General features: G+C 43.8%; 1 protein-coding gene across 7 annotated transcripts in view; it reads left to right on the forward strand.

Moving 5' to 3' along the window:
- Positions 1–18,763, forward strand: part of ptprub (protein tyrosine phosphatase receptor type Ub) — an 818,938-nt gene that overhangs the window by 638,297 nt on the left and 161,878 nt on the right. For all 7 annotated transcript variants that reach the window (XM_041212606.1, XM_041212611.1, XM_041212608.1 and 4 more), the window contains one exon: positions 278–586. In XM_041212606.1, coding sequence (XP_041068540.1) covers positions 278–586 — 309 coding nt within the window. The remainder of the gene's footprint in view (positions 1–277; positions 587–18,763) is intronic.

The following is an 18,763-nucleotide window of genomic DNA, read 5'->3' on the forward strand; positions in this document are numbered from 1 at the left end:
TGTTGAGTGTTGTAGGCTGTGGTTACGGGGATCTTGCAGAGTAATAAAGGACCTCGATATTCTGACTACCCTCTAAAATCACAAATATGTAACATTTGATATTTGTAGCTGATTCTGTCATCACAAAACAGCATGATCCCACTCAGTTTTGTTTCATATTTCACTGAAGCCAATGCAAATAAAACAAAATTCCTGATGGCAAACACTTCATTGTTGTTAATTAAATTGATGGTATTGACCTGGAGTTGAAATTCATTGCCATTATTATTAATCACAGAACCAATGCGGGCACCCAAGGACCTCACCTTCTCCGAGATCAAGCCGAGACAGATCACCCTACAGTGGGAACCACTGGGATACAACATCACTCGCTGCCACACTTACTCTATCATTGTCTGCTACCACTACACCTTCGGAGTTGGCCACAACCAGACTTTCAGAGAGTGCAGGCGAACTGAATCAGAGGTCTCTTGGCTCACCATTAAGAATCTCCTGCCTTACAAAAACATCTATGTCAAGCTGATTCTAACCAACCCTGAAGGAAAAAGAGAAAGCAAAGAACATATCTTTCAGACAGATGAAGACGGTAAGAGCATTGTTATTTTTTTCTTTGTCATTCAAGCATGGCTGTTGCTTTCTCCTTCAGTGGATTGAGCAACAGCCTAAACTAAACTGATGTAAAAATGGTCTGGAAATGGTGCTAAAATGTGAATGGGCACTGAGAGAGAATCAGTTTCATGAAGGCTCCATTCTTCATTTCTCTCTTCTTCTCCTACCAACTGACTGAGATCATGACTTGACCAGCCAGGTCCCCTGGCTTTCAAATTTATACATATTAGTCTGCTATCTATGTCAAGCTATCCCTCAGCCACAGGGGCTGCCCAACAGAGATGGAAAGGAAACTGCAGAGATTTGTATATAAGAGCATAAAAGCACAATGCCAATTTCTACAAACTTATGGCTGATAAACTCATTTTTTTGATTATGAAGAGAGATTACATAAACTCAGCTTCTCTTCCCTGGAATAATGGGTGATTTTATTGAGGTTTTTAGGATTTTGAGAGGAATTCATGGGATAGACAGAAAGATATTAGTTTTCCTGCTGCTGGGGAAATCAGAGACAAGGGAACACAACTTTCAAATCAAAGCTCGGCCATTTCAAGAGAGAAGTTAGGAAACACTCCTTCACACAAAGGGTGGTAGAAGTGTGAAACTCTCACACACAAAAAATGGATTCCAGTTCAATTAATAATTTTGCTACCCAAGGGTATGTGCAGCCAAGGTAGATGGGTGGAGTTAAGATACAGATCAGCTGTGATCTCATTGAATGTCAGAACACAATTGAAGTGCTAAATGGCCTTACTCCTGTTCCTGCCTTTTTGTGTTCTCTTGTCATGGGTCATTTGGTTCCTCTTGGGTAAGGGCTGCAAACCCCTTGAAATGAATTAGTTAAGGCCAATTGAAACAGGAGATCAAGGAATGCCATCCATATTTATTATCAGTGTTAATTTCTCAGTGAAGGAAACTTCCAGACTTCAACAATTCATATACTGCCAAATGATCAATTTATCTTGTGGATTTTAAGATAAATTCCCTCAATTTATTTTAAACAGAATTCAAATTGATGCTCCAGGAAGTTGCTACCAGTAAGTGAGATCCAATGATTGATTGCATTACTGTAGGAAACGTTGACCTTCAGAAAAAAACAACATAATTCTTCTCTTTAAGCTCTTCTTACAGAACATTTGGTGATATAGTATTTCATTAAGCAACAAAGCACCTCATAAGCCAGTATTTTGCCAGTAGCCCTGACACAATTCAAAATTACTGATTTTTTGTTTGCTTTCCTGTTATTAAAATAACAGAATACTCAAAATGCAGAAACATTGGCTAGAATTTTACATGGTAGCCGTGGATGTGCGCCCGACCTGAAAGAGCATAAAATCTCACGAGAAAATCGCACGTCCCAACATTATCGAGCACTCACGCAATATTACGGTCAGTAGATGCACGTGCAACTCTTTCGAGTACAAACACGTTTCCATCTGTTTATACAGATGAAGTTACATTGTTTCATAGTTTGCCATTGAGATTTGAACTCTTGATCTTAGGGTTACAAACCCAGCACCATAACCACTTGGCTATTCAGGCCGAGCAAAGTAACCAAATGTAACTCTTTCGAGTACAAACACGTTTCCATCTGTTTCAGATGAAGTTACATTGTTTCATAGTTTGGCCATTGTGAGATTTGAACTCTTGATACTCTTTTGAGTAAACCTGTTTCCATTTGTTTCAGATGAAGTTACATTGTTTCATAGTTTGCCATTGTGAGATTTGAACTCTTGATCTTGGGGTTACAAACCCAGTACCATAACCACTTGGCTATTTAGGCCAAGCTTAGATGCACGTGCAAGTTGGAAGCGTGCCTGCTGACAATTAATTGGCCACTTAAGGCAATTAAAAGGGCAATTGAAGGCAATGTTACATTGCCTGTGCAATTTTGCAGCCATTTCATGGTCAACATGGGCAGGTGGCTAACACATTTTTTCACTTTTCTCATCCAAGAGTGGGACAGAAGGCAATCAAGTGAGATCTTGCTGCTGCTTTATTGCTGAGATTTCATACCTTTTCTAGTGGTTTCTTCTGAAGTTTTTGCTGTGTTCACTTTGTTTTGAGGACTTTTTTGTTTTGTCAACTCTCCAGAAGCATTTCTGCCAAGTGCAGCCTTCAGTGCCATCTCCATTTCAGCAGATGGGGATTGTGTACTCTGCTGGGAGGAAGAGAGGGGCAGGAGGGAGAGGAGGCCAGGTGTCTCCAGGCAGTGTCGCAGAGGGAAACCTTTGGAAGGAGAGGCACAGGCACAGGGGATGCAGGGAGAGTAAGGCAGAAGGGACCACAGAAGACTATGCTGCTACCATAGTATATAGGCAGCGATCCAACTACGTCAACATGTCTGAGATCCGCCGCCGCGGGAGGCTCAGCCTCTCTAGGGACACCTTGACATCAATATGCCAGATATTTGGACTGGAGATCGCCTCCAGCTGTGGGAGCGGGCACCCGGGCCAGTGCTCTAAAGGTCAGAGTAGCCCTCAAATTTTTTGCATCTGGACCTTTCCAGGGGTCACTGGGGGATCTGTGTGGAGTATCCCAGTCCACTGTACACAGTTGTGCCAAGCTCATCACTAATGCTCTGTTCAGACGGGTCCGCACATTCATTCATTCATTACCAGGCGGACCAAGCCAGCCAGGCTGAGCAAGCCAGAGGCTTCACAGCAATTCCTGGGTACCCCCCATCAAGGTGCCAGCGGGTCAGCCAGGTGCCTCGTGAATAAAAAGGGTCATCACTCCATGAACATGCAGATAGTATGTGACCCAGATTCTGCAAGTCTGTGCAAGGTACCCTGGCTGCTCCCATGATGCATACATCCTGCAGCATTCCCAGGTGCCAAGACTCTTTGTGGCTCCAGCTCGGCTGGGTGGTTGGCTGCCGGGTGACAAAAGATATCACTTGAAAAGGTGGCTCATGATACCACTTTGACAAGCAAGGACAGAGATGGAAGAAAGGTACAGTAGGAGTCATACCTCTACAAGGGCAGTGGTTGAGAGGACCATTAGGCTATTGAAGATGAGGCACCAATGCCTAGACCGATCAGGGGGTGCACTGCCATATCCTCCGGTGTGCTGGTCGCTTATCATTATCGTTGTCTCTGTGCACAATCTGGCACTGGCAAGGAGGGAACTGCTGGAGGATGAGGATAGCAAGGCAGCTCCACAGGCCCCAGAGGAAGACTCTACTGATGGATCTGATGAGGACCCTGGGCAGGAACAGGGTGAGGTCGAGGAGGCAGACTTAAGGAACCTTCAGGGAGGCAGGGACACCAGGGACGCGTTGATTCAACGTATCTTCAGCTAGGCTGCCAAGGCATGGTTTCCGTCTCGTTGCAAGGGCGCTGCCTCCATCACACGTTTAGTTTGAAGGAGAGAAGTGTACGTTTAAGATTTGTGCTTTAAACCTGAATAAAGGTAATTACAAGAGTATGAAGGCAGAGCTATCTTAAGTGAACTGGAAAAGTAGGTTAACAGGTAGGACTGTAGGGATGCAGTGGCAGACTTTTATGGAGATACTTAAGAACTCTTAGCAAAGATTTATCCCAGTAAAAAAGAAAGACTGTGAAAAGGATGCACCATCTATGGCTAAATAAAGAAGTTAAGGATAATATCTGTAAAGATTAGTGGTAGGTCAGAAGATTGGTCAAATTTTAAGAACTAGCAAAAAAATCCTAATAGAATAATAAAGAGGGAGAAATTAGAGTATGAGAGAAAGATAACCAGTAACATTAAAACAGATAGCAAGAATTTCTACAGGTATTTGAATAGGAAAAGAATAACAAAAGTGAGTGTTGGTCCTCGAGAGTGAGTCTGGAGATTTGAGAATGGAAAATAAAGAAATGGTGGAGGCGTTTATGTCTGTCTTCACAGTTGAAGACTTAGAAAACTTACCAAGGATACTTGAAAATCAAAAGAAGGAGGAACTTAAAAGAATCGCCATCACTATGGAAACGGTGTTGGGAAAACTGTCAGACCTAAAGGCTGACAAGTTCCCAGGACCAAGTGGCCAGCATCCTCGGATTTTAAAAGAAGCAGCTGCAGAGATAGTAGAGGTACTGATTATAATATTCCAAAATTCTTTGGGCAGAATTTTCTGGCTGACGTGCAGGCGGCGGAGCCCACACGTCAACGCTTAAAATGTCGCGCGAGCGTCCCAACGTCAGCGCGTGGCATCGTGATATTTTGGTCAGCGGGCACGCACAGCAGTGAGATGCGATTTTTAAATAAAACTCATGCACTGGCGGGATATGTGTACTCAGAGGGGCTGTTCCTATTTTCCATGAAGTTTTAATTACAGAAAGTGTTTTAAAGTTTCCTGTTTGATTGTTAGTAGTTCACATCGATTTCTAAGAGCGTTTGGTGTACTTTGAAACCAGTCTGCAGACAGTAATCTTTCTCGGGCCTGCAGCTTTCCAGAGGCCTCCATTTAGTCTGGGGGTATGGGTTCTGACATCTCCATTGGAGGCAGCTTCTCTGAGGTGGAAGGGAGGGATAAAATAAGGAGGCCAGGAGTGGACTATCAGCCTCCAGGGGAGCCACCTTTGGGAGGCCAGGCGCCGGCACAAGGGGCACAGGGCCAAGACGTTGTCCAAGGTGGAAGGGGCCGCAGAAGACACCACTATCCTGGCGAAGCAGCTACCTCAATATGACTGAAGTGCAGTGCTGAAGGAGGCTCCGACTGTCAAGGGAGACAGTCAACTATATCTGTCAGATGATTGGCCCTGAGATATCGCCTAACTGTGTGGGTGGACACCCCATGCCAGCAGTTCTAAAGGTCACAGTTGCCCTCCACTTCAATGCCTCTGGCTCCTTCCAGGGCTCGGTGGGTGATCCTTGCAGTATCTCCCAATCAGCTGTACACACTTGTGTCAAGCAGGTTACAGATGCTCTGTTCAGACGGCTATTGACCTTCATCCACTTCCTCTGCAACCAGGCAAGTCAGGCACAGCGAGCCAGAGGTTTTGTGGCCATTGCTGGCTTCCCCTGTATCCAGGGTGCTAAAGACTGTACACATGTGGCCATCAAGGCGCCAGCAGGTGAGCCCGGAGCCTTCATCAACAGGAAGGGCTTCTGCATGAACGTGCAGATAGTGTGTGATCACAGGATGCTGATTCTACAAGTCTGTGCAAGGTACCTAGGCAGCTCCCACAACGCCTACATCCTCAGACATCCTCTTCAGAGCTCCGGCTCGGCTGGATGGTTGGCTGCTGGGTGACAAGGGTTATCCCCACAGAGGGAGCACGCCCACCTCCACAACTATTTTCCCGTTCTCCACAGGAGTCACTAACCTGCTGTGCGGGCCTTAATTGGTCTACCACCGAATTGGTCGGGCCTGCCCGCCTGTCAAGGGCAAAATTTTACCCTTTAGATTCTGAAAGGGTCCAGGCAGATTGGAAAATAGCAAATGTACCACCTCGATTGAAGAAAGGAGGGAGACAGAAAGCAGGAAGCAATGGGTCAGTTAGTCTAACATCCATCGCAGGGAAATTGCTAGAATCCATTATGAAGGAGGCAAGATTCTTAGAAAACCATAATGGAGTCAGGCAGAGTCAACATGGGGCAGGATTTTCCCCCAGTTGGAAGTACGAGCACGCGGAGGCATGCCTCCGATCGGCGCCCCTGATCGGGGGCACGCCACCATTTTACGTGGACAGGCCAATTAAGGCCCGCCCAGCGTGATGTCCATATGGAAGTGCTATGCACTCCCTGTGTGGGCAGGGGGGATCCCCTAAACCCAAGAGTGCGCTCTTTCACGCATGCGCACAAAAGAGCGCACTCATCTCCCTGAAGCTAAGTGCTGTCTCAGGGAGATCGTCTCTACTGTACAAATTATTAAAAATAGAAAAAAAATCCCTGACATGTCCCCTCATGTGACACTGTCACATGTTCATAACTTTTTAAAAAATTTTATTTAAATTTTTTAAAACCTACATGAAAGCTCATCCCACCCATGGATGAGGTTTGATGCTTTTTCTAATTCCCGCCAGGGCTCCTGGCCTGCCTGCCAACCTTAAGGTTGGACGGGCAGGTCCATTAATTACTTAAATGACTCTGTCAATGGCCTCAATTGGCCATTGACAGGTCGGCGGGAGCACAGCTGATTTTGCTGAGCCCTGTCCCACCGGAAAATTTAAATTGGGTGCAGTGACATCGGGAGTCCCGCCCCCCCATTCGCCGACGGGAAAATCCTGCCCGTTGTTTTGTGAAACAGAAATTGTGGTAAATTAATTTATTAGAATTCTTTGGGGAAGTAACAAGCAAGGTGGATAAAGGGTAAGTAGGTGTGGTGTACTTGGATTTCCAAAAGGCATTTGATAAGGTGCCATATCAAACGGTACCACGCAAGATAAGAGCACATAGTGAAGGGGGTAACGTATTCGTATGGATAAATGATTGGTTAGCTAACAGGAAGCAGAAAGTAGGGATAAATGGGTCTTTTTTGAGTTGGCAAACCGTAATTCGTGGAGTGCCACAGGCATCATTGCTGGGGCTTCGACTATTTGCAATCTATATCAATAACTTGGAAAAAAGGACTGAATGTATGATAGCTAAATTTGCTAATGACACCAGGATAGTCGGGAAAGTATGTTGTCAAGAGGAGGTAAAGAGTTGACAAAGGAATGTAGACAGGTTAAATTTGGCAGATGGCGCATAATGTGGGAAAATGTGAACTTGTCCACTTTGGTGGGAAGAATAGAAAAGCAGTATAGTATTTAAATGGAGGGAGATTGAAGAACCTAGTGGTAAAGAGGGATCTGGGTGTCCTGGTACATAAATCACAAAAAGTTAGTATGCAGGTATAGCAAGTGATTAGGAAGGCAAATAGAATGTTGGTGTTTATTTCAAGAGGAATAGAATATAAAGGGAGGGGAGTTTTACTGCAGCTGTACAGGGCCTTGCTGAGATCACATCTGGAGTACTGTGTACAATTTTGGTCTCTAATTTGAATAATTGCATTAGAAGCAGTTCAGAGAAGGTTCACTTGACTAATTCCTGGGATGAAGACTTATTTGATGAAGAAAGGTTGAACAGGTTGGGCCCCATTGGAGTTTAGAAGAATGAGTGAGCAGAAAGACTTCAAAACTCATACCAGCTCCTAGGACACGAGTAAAAGCCTTGGTCAGGACTCTACAGCAGAAATCATTTCTGGGGACTGCAGCTTTCAGGAAGCCTTCCCTTAGCCTGGGAATGAGAGTTGTGCTTGCCACTGGAGGCACCTCCTCTGAGGAGGAAAGGAGGTCCAGGAGGTGGGGGGAGGCCAAGAGTCCACATTCAGCCTCCAGGGGAGCCACCTTTGGGAGGAGAGGCGCAGGCACAAGGGGTGCAGGGCTAACAGGAAGTGCAAGACAGAAGTGGCTGCAAAAGACGCCAATATCCTGCTGCCAGGGTTTACAGGCAGCGAAGCAGCTATTTCAATATGTCTAGATTCAGGGCTGAAGGAGGCTCCATCTCTCAAGGGAGATGGTCACTTCTATCTGTCAGATGATAGGCCCTGGGATCTCCAGAAAATGTATGGGTGGCATCCCATGCCAGTGGCTCTAAAGTTGCCCTCAACTTTTATGCCTCCGGCCCTTTCCAGGAGTCGGTGAGTGATTTCTGTGGAGTCTCCCAACCAGCTGTCCACGCTTCTGTCAAGCAGATGACAGACACTCTATTCAGGCATGCATGACTTTTATCCAGCACCGCTGGAACGCTGCCAGTCAAACAGAGCGAGCCAGAGGCTTTGCAGCAATTACTGGCTTCCCCTGTGTCCAGGGTGCAGTCAACTGCACACATGTGGCCATCAAGGCGCCAGCGGGTGAGCCCGGTGCCTTTGTCAACAGGAAGGGATGCCATCCAAGAACAGAGGCTGAACAGTGGTACAGTAGGAGCCACGGCACCACAAGGGCGGTGATGGAGTGAACCATCAGTCATCTCAAGATGCACTTCCGATGCCTGGACCACTCAGGGGGCGCACCACAATACCCCCCCCCAGATCGTGTGTCACTGATAGTGGTTGCCAGCGCTCTCCACAATCTGGCGCTGGAAAGTGGTGATGCATTGGCGAGGAAGATGTGGACACAGTTGCTCCGGATGCACCCGATGAGTCTAGCAGTGAGTCCCAGGATGAGCATGCACAGAAGAATACTGAGGGGGTAGACACTGCCCGGGGCATACTCAAGGAAGGCAGGGATACCCTGGAGGCTTTAATCCAAAGAACCTTCAGCTAGCCCACCACAGCCAGGGCTGCAGGCTCCACACTCAATACCTGAGTGCTAAATCAGCCTGGATAATAACATTAACTAAGGCCCTTGTTAATAAAGCTCAATATTAAGCAACTCACTCATAACATCATGGCTTTCCATACACATGCAGAAGTAAGGAATCACCCTGAGGCATGGCAACATGTCAAAATTTATTGAGCAAACAAAAGTAAATTCATAAAGCAAAACTAAAACGGTGCTGGACATCACATCAAGTCTTCAACTAAGTACTATGGGCCAGCATATTCCTAAATTTTTGCCTGTAAGCCTCAGAAGCCAACTCATATGTACTCAGAATAGCCTTTTATTACTGCATCATAATCCACAGATACTTCTTTTGATAGTGATTTTTTGTATACCTCATGAGCTCTGCTTACAAACCTGGATTGTAAAAGCTATGTCCAGATTTCTTGTGACCATTTCATTTGCTTAGCTATCTTCTCAAACAAAATAAAGAATGCCTCTACATCACTTTCCTTAAACTTCAGAAGAGTCTACACAAATTTAAACATCTCCCCACTGGGTTTTAGGTTGAAAGTGGTCGTTTCAACATCAGAACCTTTCTCAGCATCTGAGGTGTCTTTTTTAAGGTCCAGCTTTTTAAGCTGGTATTCTCTTTTCCTCTTCCCTCCTTCGATATCTTCATTTCCAATCCCCTTTTCTGTCTTCTTTCTCTCTCCTGCCTTTCTGCTTGCTCCCTTTGAAATAGTCTTTCTTTTTCGTTTTCCTCCAATTCAGTTCTTTTCAGTTCTTTTGTTTGTTCATGTTCAAGCTTCTTCATTTGTAACTGAAATGTCATTACCTCCAATTGTGATTCACTAGTTTCAGGTATCCCTTCCAATTTCAAATGCTGTGCTATTACTTAGATTCTGTCTGCTTTCTTCGCCCCTGTGGTTAATTCTAACTGCAACTTATCCGCCAATTCTGTTAACTGAGCCTTAGTTACTTTTTGGAAGCCAATCAGAGTTACATCTACTCCCAGAAAAGTCGTAGCAATTGTTTAAGCCATATTTGCAGCCTAACCACTTTAAAATCCATCACCAACAAATCCTGAGTTCAATGTTATCCTTGTACTTGTTGGCTTAAGATTCACCAAATTCGAGCCAAGCAAGGACTTTTTAAAATCCTGGAAAGAGCCCACAGCTTTGTTATGATATGGCAGGTGGTATTTGCCAGGCTGACCAAATCCCAAAGGGAAACTTGGCCACGTTATCACAATGATTTTGCAATTTGTATTTAGTACGAGAAAGTTTGTGCACTGAAGTCAGAAGTAATGAGTCCAGGAAAAACAAACTTAATAACTTTGCCTTAATTATCTTGGCAGTTGTAAACATCTTATCTCATCCCTTTACAAATCAAACAACCTCTCAATTTATCAAAAAATGCAAATTCCATTCACACTGTATCTGCTGAGACTTCATCCTAGCTTACCCATTTCCATTTCAAATGCCTGTTTTACACCTTAGCCCTTTTGATGATTCAAACCTTGCAGTCTGACTGTCTGCAGTTTAATTAAACTAGACACACACACACACACAAACGAACGTAGATACACACAGTCCCCATAAGCCTGCTTCAGTATCCCACAGTAATATTAGGTGATAAATGATACTTCCTTTACAGCCTACATAATACTTTGGGTTCATTCACTCAATGACAGCCTTGATAAGAAATCTGAAACTATCTGATCCAGTTCATTCCCAAACTCCAGGAGAAAAAGGTCTCTTCCCCTTTTATTAAGGAAATGCACACTGCTGAATGGTAAAAATGTTTCTTGGCTTGTTTCTATCTTTCTACATTTCAGCATCTGAAGATAAAAAGACATGGAAAGACAAGCAAGTCCATTGAGCCTGTCCCATGTCATGGTCTAATGATTTACCACATTAAATGCTCTATATAAATAAAAGTAGCTGGTCTGACTTCTACACCATTACCTTCGCCCAGCTCCACACGACCACCACCATACATGCAATATTCATTCTCTTATTCATGACATTGCTAAGACCACTTATACCACCTTTGTAACATCATTCTACGACCAGTTATAGCACCTTTGTAGCACCATTCGACTTCATCACTGTCTCAGCTGATTTGCAACTGAAACCATCATTCATGCCTTCGTTACCCTTAGACTTTACTTTTCCAATGCAGTCCTGCTGGTCTTCCAGATTCTACCCTCTAAAAAATTGAGGTCATCCAAAACTCTGTTGCTCATGTCTTAACTCACACCAAGTTCTGTTCATCTACCACCTCTGTGCTCGTTGACCTACAGCAGCTCCTAGCCAAGCAATGCCTTGATTTTTAAAGTTTTCATCCTTATTTTCTAATCCCCTCCATTGGCCTTTCCCATCCCTATCGCTGTAATAGCCTCCTTCTCCTTTCCACAACCCTCTGAAATATTTGCGCTCTTTTAATTCTGGCCTCTTGAGCCTCCCCATGGCAGCAGTGCCTTGAGTTGCCTAAACCCTAAGCACTGAAATACCCTCCCTCCACCTCTCTACCTCGCTTTCCTCCTATAAGACCTACCTCTTTGGCCAAGCTTTTGGCCATCTGACCTAATATCTTATGTGTCTTGATGTTATATTTTATTTAATAATACTCTTCTGAAATACCTTGGGGCATTTTATTACATTAAAGGTGCTATATAAATATAAGTTGCTTTTGCTGGATGCTCTGACTTTATCTTCATCTGCCCAGCAATTTATTTCCTATGCCAGCCTCTATTCCCCCGCTCTCAAAAGATCAGGAAACCGTGAATCAAATGTGCAGAGCCTCACTTCCGAACCCTGGTATTCTGTGATGCTGTGCTTGGGCACTACATCTTCAATCCAACTCGCTCCTATGTCACGCTGCTCATAAATCTTTGCTAAAGGCCCAATGTGATGAGCATTGAAAGCCACTCGCAAGGAGGAGTTTGAATAAAACTAGAGCTTTTAAGCAAGATTTATAAACCTTTGAGTGGGATCAATGCAACATTTCCTTGGCTGAAATCTACTGTAGACCTGACATAATAAAAATTATAAAGAATCTGAAGGCTCATGTAGAGGCAGGTCATTTCAGCCGTCACCTCCCAGGAGAACCATCCTTATAAAGAACCATTGCACTCCTTGCCAATTCTCCTCCAAACTTCTCTTATATCTGGCAGCTTGTTGATTCAATTTTGCAAACATTCCCACTGAATATCCCACTTACAGTTTTCTTTTTTGAGAAGTAAATGGAACATTTGATTCACACACTCAATGGTTGATGACTTTTTTCATAACGGCCAAAATAATTAAATGGTACCTTGCCGGCAGCTGCATTTCTTGTCAAGTTTGCAAATTCTCTATGTTTAATCCCACATGTCATCCTGTAATGGGGATGCAAAGCAATGTTAGCAGCAATACAGGGAAGGTATCGGCAATAGGTATCAGTCTGTTTACTACAAATGTTGTGTTTGTTACCATTGCATGGTGAAAACTAATAAGCATTTTAATCACAGAAACAGTTTTTCCACAAATGTCTCACTCTAGAATATATTGACTGCATTCCCACTGAGCTGAAGGTTATTCTTTCCCCTTAAACAGGCCCTGATTGTCTCATAATGATTTTAGCATTTTTTTAATTGCAACTATAACAACCCTAAGGGAGTTTTTCCACTATGAGCAATTGTTGTTTGTCTATTGCTGTACTTCTGCTCCAAAATATTAACCCGTTCTTGGGTTCAAAAAGATTAACCAGTCTTAGTTAACTTAGACTGTCTCATTATCTGCAATTCCATATTTTTCTTGTCTAAACCTGTGCTGGGCTCTGTACTGCAATAATTCATAATCTTAAAGCACAGAAGGAGGCCATTTGACCAATTGTGCCTGTGCTGGCTGTTTGATAAAACTATCCAATTAGTCTCAAAAAACCCTGCTCTATTCCATGTCTAGCCCTGCCTAGACAAGTGGAATAAATGACTCTCCAAAACTTTTATGAAGGCTTCAAGGAGAAAGAAAGTTGAGGAACTTCCAAGTTAATTCTTAACTTATGTAGGTCCTGTGCATTGCATGCTAGATATCAATATATCATAGAGAATGGTGCCGCACAGTGGAAGATAATTTGACCCATTATGTCTATGCCAGTTCTAAGAGCTCTCCAGTTAGTCATACTCTCCTGCTCTATTCTCATAACCTTGAAAGCTTTTTCCTTTGTCCAGATCTATCTAATTCCCTTTTGAAAATTACTGTTGAATCTGCTTCCACCTGCCTTTCAGGCATTGCATACTGCTATGGCACGGCGGATGGTAAATGACGGGCTGCTGAAATCCCGGAGGGAAACTTAAACACCTGACAAAATGGTTTTTGCAATTTATATAGTATGAGGAGCAAATCTGAAATCAGGAAATGATTTCCCCGAATACTTGAGATGCTTTTATAGTAAAGCAAACATTTATTAAAGGAATAAAGGGAAAAAAAACACAATTATATTTAAACACAGGAACGGCTTCACACAATAAGCAGCACAAATCTTAACTACCTTCAGAGCTAACCTTTTCCTTTTCTGTTCAGCAGCTATCCTTATAGATTTTAAAATCTATAGAATTCCAGTAATTTTTACCACTGGGTCTTCTGGCCTGGTCTTTTCCACACTGTCGAATTTGGAGTTCTGACCAGCTACCCTGTTGTCTTCTGGGAGATCTGACCAGCTACCCCCATCTAGGCATCAGTATTTTCTTAAATGCATTTCTTCCCTTTGATCTCTCCATTGTCTCAACCAGTCTCTTCAGAAATGCTTTCTTCCCAGACTTGATTAGACTTGGCTTTACTTTCAGCAGCTCGTCATTTACCATCCGCCGTGCCATAGCAGTATGCAATGCCTGAAAGGCAGGTGGAAGCAGATTCAACAGTAATTTTCAAAACGGAATTAGATAGATACTGGACAAAGGAAAAAACTTTCAAGGTTATGAGAATAGAGCAGGAGAGTATGACTAGCTGGAGAGCTCTTAGAACTGGCATAGACATAATGGGTCAAATTACCTTCCACTGTGCTGCACCATTCTCTATGATATATTGATATCTAGCATGCAATGCACAGGACCTATATAAGTTAAGAATTAACTTGGAAGTTCCTCAACTTTCTTTCTCCTTGAAGCCTTCATAAAAGTTTTGGAGAGTCATTTATTCCACTTGTCTAGGCAGGGCTAGACATGGAATAGAGCAGGCCTTTTTCCCTTGGGATGTCCTCTTAGGCTGACAGCAACTGGGTCTTCTGGCCTGGTCTTTTCCACACTGTCGAATTTGGAGTTCTGACCAGCTACCCTGTTGTCTTCTGGGAGATCTGACCAGCTACCCCCATCTAGGCAGCAGCATTTTCTTAAATGCATTTCTTCGCTTTGATCTCTCCATTGTCTCAACCAGTCTCTTTAGAAATGCTTTCTTCCCAGACTTGATTAGACTTGACTTTACTTTAGCTCTTAGACTTGTAAAAACAAACCTACCCTTTCTTTACCTTGCTTACCCCTTTTTTTACAACCTGCATATATCTCCTTTGAACCATAACAACCCAATTCAAACAATTCCTGTTATTGCTTTATGTGAAACTCTGATTGGTTCACTAACATATCAAAACCGCTTCTTACTGTTGACTCTAAACCCTTGCTGTCACTTTAGCTCTTAATCCAATTACAGCCTGACTTCCAATACATAAGAAAATATGCCAGGGTTATTACCAGAAGAAAAATATTATTTTCTTGACAACCAAATCATAGTGAATCACTGTGTAAAAATAATGCCTCCTCATCTCTTCCTTAGTTCTTTTCCCAATCATCTTAAATCTGTACGCTCTGGTTATTGATCCTCCTGTCAGAGGAACAATTCATAATCTTAAAGCACAGAAGGAGGCCATTTGGCCAATTGTGCCTGTGCTGGCTGTTTGATAAAACTATCCAATTAGTCTCAATAAACCCTGCTCTACTCCATGTCTAGCCCTAGAGGAAACAGTTTCTCTCTATCTACTCTACAAAACCCTTCATAATGCTGAACTCAAAATTGCGTGGGTGTCAAGGCCAGCATCAACCCTTCAAAGCTAATGTGGAATTCATCAGATTATTTCCTACACACTGTGTCTGAAATAATGTGTTGGCCTGACTTGCAGTGAAAACTATGTTATTGAAAGGTGTTGAAAATGACAAGTTTAATATGGATTTTGAACTAGTGACTGGACCCCAAGCATGCATGTATAATGACAAAATTTGATGACATGTATTTGAATAATTTGGTTAGAGTAATAACAAGAAAGGTAAAAGTGATGGGCGGAATCATCCAGATTTGCACAAAGTATGATAGCGGGCATTAAAAAGAATGGTTTACCCGCCAGCTGCAATGGCGGCTTCCCAAGCTGTATCATTGTTGGAGCTGCATTCACCCAGGCAAGTGGGGAATATTCCATCACATGCCTGACTTGTGTCTTGTAGTTGGTGGACAGGCTTTGGGGAGTCAGGAGGTGAGTAACTCATCGCAGGATTCCTAGCTTCTGACCTTCTCTTGTAGCCACAGTATTTATATGGCTAGCCCAGTTCAGTTTCTGGTCAATGGTAACCCCAGGATGTTGATATTGGGGGATTCGGTGATGGGAATGCCATTGAACTTCAAGGGGCGATGGTTGGATTCTCTCTTGTTGGAGATGGCTATTGCCTGACACTTGTGTGGCGCGAATGTTATTTGCCAGTTGTCAGCCCAAGCGTAGATATGGTCCAGGTGTTGCTGCATTTGGACATGAACTGCTTCATTATCTGAGGAGTCGCAAATGATGCTGATCATTGTGCAATCATCACCGAACATCCCCACTTCTGACCTTATGATTGAAGGAAAGTCATTGATGAAGCAGCTGAAGATGGTTGGGCCGAGGACGCTACCTTGAGGAGCTCCTGCCATGATGTCCTGGAGCTGAGATGACTGGCTTCCAACAACCACAGCCACATCCATCCCATCCCAAAGGACATCATTCACTCTCTAAGACTCACCTTCATTGCCCTCATCCCCCTGGGACCACTTACCACCCACACATGCCAAACATACTTATCACCTGGCCTGGCAGGAGTCCTGCCTACACTCTCTCCATCTGCCTTCATGCAGGATAAGCTGGCACACAACAAAAGGAAGAGGTCACAGACTGGTGGAGGAATGCCTGAAATCAAGGTCCTCAGGGATTTTGAAAATAGTGTCATCCAAATGGCTGGTGAAGATCTGGACCATTCCTGTGCTGACAGTGAGGTTGGCAGTGCTCAACAAAGTGAGGATCCAGTAGTGCAACATCCATCAGACAACTATCCTGTGAGAGATGTGACCTGTTTCATAGGCCACAGCCATGCATTAATTATTATTATTATTTGAAATTTATTATTGAATCTGCTTCTACTGTCCTTGCATCCAAAGGTTTTGGTAAGTGAAACAACATTTTAATCCTCATGACTTTATTATTTGTTTCTGTGACTCCAGCTTGTTTAGATCATGGGGCGGAGCTCACGGTATCAGAGTATTCCGCCCGTGCAGTTTATTGAAATTCATGCTTTACTATGTTATCTTCCAATCACCATCCGTGACTGCTAAAGGTCCAAATCAGCCAGCGTTCACCTGCCCAATCTGACATCCACTCCATGTGCTATTTCCAGCAAGGATCACTAGACATGGAGTGGCAGTGAGAACTTTGGCTGGTTCTCCCATTTCCATATAGCTGAGGCTAGGTAGCTTCCCACCCGCTGCCCAGAAATTGCTAAGATTGGCAAACCCATCACAGAGAAGCAAGCAAATCTCAGACTGTCTGGTCTGTGAACAACTTCGTTATACATCTGGCAGTGCATTTAACCGAGAAAGCAACAGGAAGCTCACACTCTACACCAAGGCCTGAAGCCCTTTCCTTTAAAATGGCTCACTTCAGACAGGGTAAACAGTTCACTCTTGCTTTCATACAAAAGCCACTACATGAAGCTGATGTTTGGTTCATTTAGTTTTTAGTGGGTCACTGACCTGCAGTGAAAACCTATTGGCCCTGAGTCAGGAGGATTAGAAATCTTGACACATTGAAAAAAATGAGGAGACCCGTCGCATGATAGGGAACTCCATGTTCTGGCCAGGCTGTGCAATAAAATTGCTGCACTTCATGTCTGGCAGAATAACCTTGCTATAAGAAATAAAAGGGAAGCTATAAGTGAGTATGTCAGCAGTGTTTAAGACAGAAGAAAGGAAACCCACAAGAGTCACTTGGATCATCAATGCTGGAAGTTAAAGGGACAAGGACCTAATGATCTGTGAAATGGTTGGAACCAACAGAAGAAAGTTATCAACAAACATTTTCATTTTCTTTAAACAATGATTCGAATTGCAAACAATTATTTTAGTTTTGAAGTCTATAAATGTGAGTATTCAATGAGTTGAAGCCAATTCTGATCCTACAGCTTAAAATTGGAGCCTCACTAGAAAGTGGGGAGCAGACTTAACAACCGAATTGAAAGCAATGAGATTTAGCAAATTTTGGGCCTTATAAGTTGAAATTTGGTTTGTTAATTATCATCAACTCTGATGAAGTTATGCCAGAAACAAAATGCACAGGGGCCATTTTAATTTAACTTTGGCTGACAGTGAAGTATGGGTAACATCGAGCTGAATGGCCATTAAACGCCCCGCCCTGAAGTCATTGGTGCCACGCAGACAATTTATGCCCAGTTGTATCCCTAGTGGCGTTGGTTAAGGGAGAAATGTTCTCTTGGACACTGGTAGGAATGCCTGAGCTCTTTCAAACAAAGCCTGGGATTTTTTGCGCCCACTTCAACAGGCAGACAGAATATCAGTGTAATGGCTTCTTTGAAAAAGTGTTCCTCTGATGACACAGTTCTCTCTCAGTACCGAACTGGAAAGTCAGCCCAGATTAATGCATTCAAGCCTGTAGTGCAGAAATTTGCAGAACTTGCTGCAGAATCTGATATGCCAGATCCTGTCTTAATTATGGAAAATAACCATTTGAGATGAGTACAAGGGGGATTTGACCAACAGATCAAAGCTATGTGAAGACAGTTAGCATGGGGATGTGCATTAGATAGGCTGTTAAGCAGACAGGTGTGGAGAGCTTTCATCCTGTCACAGTGCAGGAAACAGGTCAAACATATGGCAAATCTTATGTTAAAATATTCAACTTTTGTGAAATTTCTTGGCATGATGGAGGACTCTGTCTGCCTTCAGTCTGAGGTCATAGCGCCGGCATGTCAATGCACTGAGGTCACTACTGGTAGGATGGGGACCGCCATGGAGACCTTGTTCCAGGATATTGGTCCTGCACTACCGCATGGGCTGAACTCCATCGCTGATGCCATGGTTGGCCTCCAACAGTGTCAACATGAGAGGGGTGCGGGGCAGCTCGATCTCACTCCAGCTTCCTGTTCTCCTCATGGAGTCAGCCAGGGGATGTCCAATACCCCTGGGAGGAAGGATGATCAGCAGGTTAACACCCCAGGGCCATCCACTCAGGTGACTCCGGGAGTGTCCAGCCCATCCGAATCCCCTTTTCCTGTGACCCCGGCAAATCCAGCTCCACTGGCCAAGGAAGGTGCCACTGCCACACAGCAAGACCCCAAAAGTAAGCCGAGCCCTCCAGGTCTCGGCCCTCCGGCAGATGCACATCAAGGTCATCATACACAGGGCATGGCAGACAGCAGACTGCCTCCATCTCTACTGCGAATGTTGGGGGAGCATCAAGATGTAGTGGCAAGATTTGAAAGGTTAAGAAGATGTAGTTGTACAGCCTGGGTGTTAATCATTTGTATGTAATTTTCACTTTCCCAAGAATATCACGTTCCCAATGGCTCCTTGTTCTGATGAATAGTGTTTGTGACACGCAAATGTGAAACCTTGGTCCCTGCACAAGATAAAGGCAGGTGTCTCAGTTAAGGACCTCTT

Source organism: Carcharodon carcharias, chromosome 19 (assembly GCF_017639515.1).
Source record: "Carcharodon carcharias isolate sCarCar2 chromosome 19, sCarCar2.pri, whole genome shotgun sequence".
NCBI classification, from domain to species: Eukaryota; Metazoa; Chordata; class Chondrichthyes; order Lamniformes; family Lamnidae; genus Carcharodon; species Carcharodon carcharias.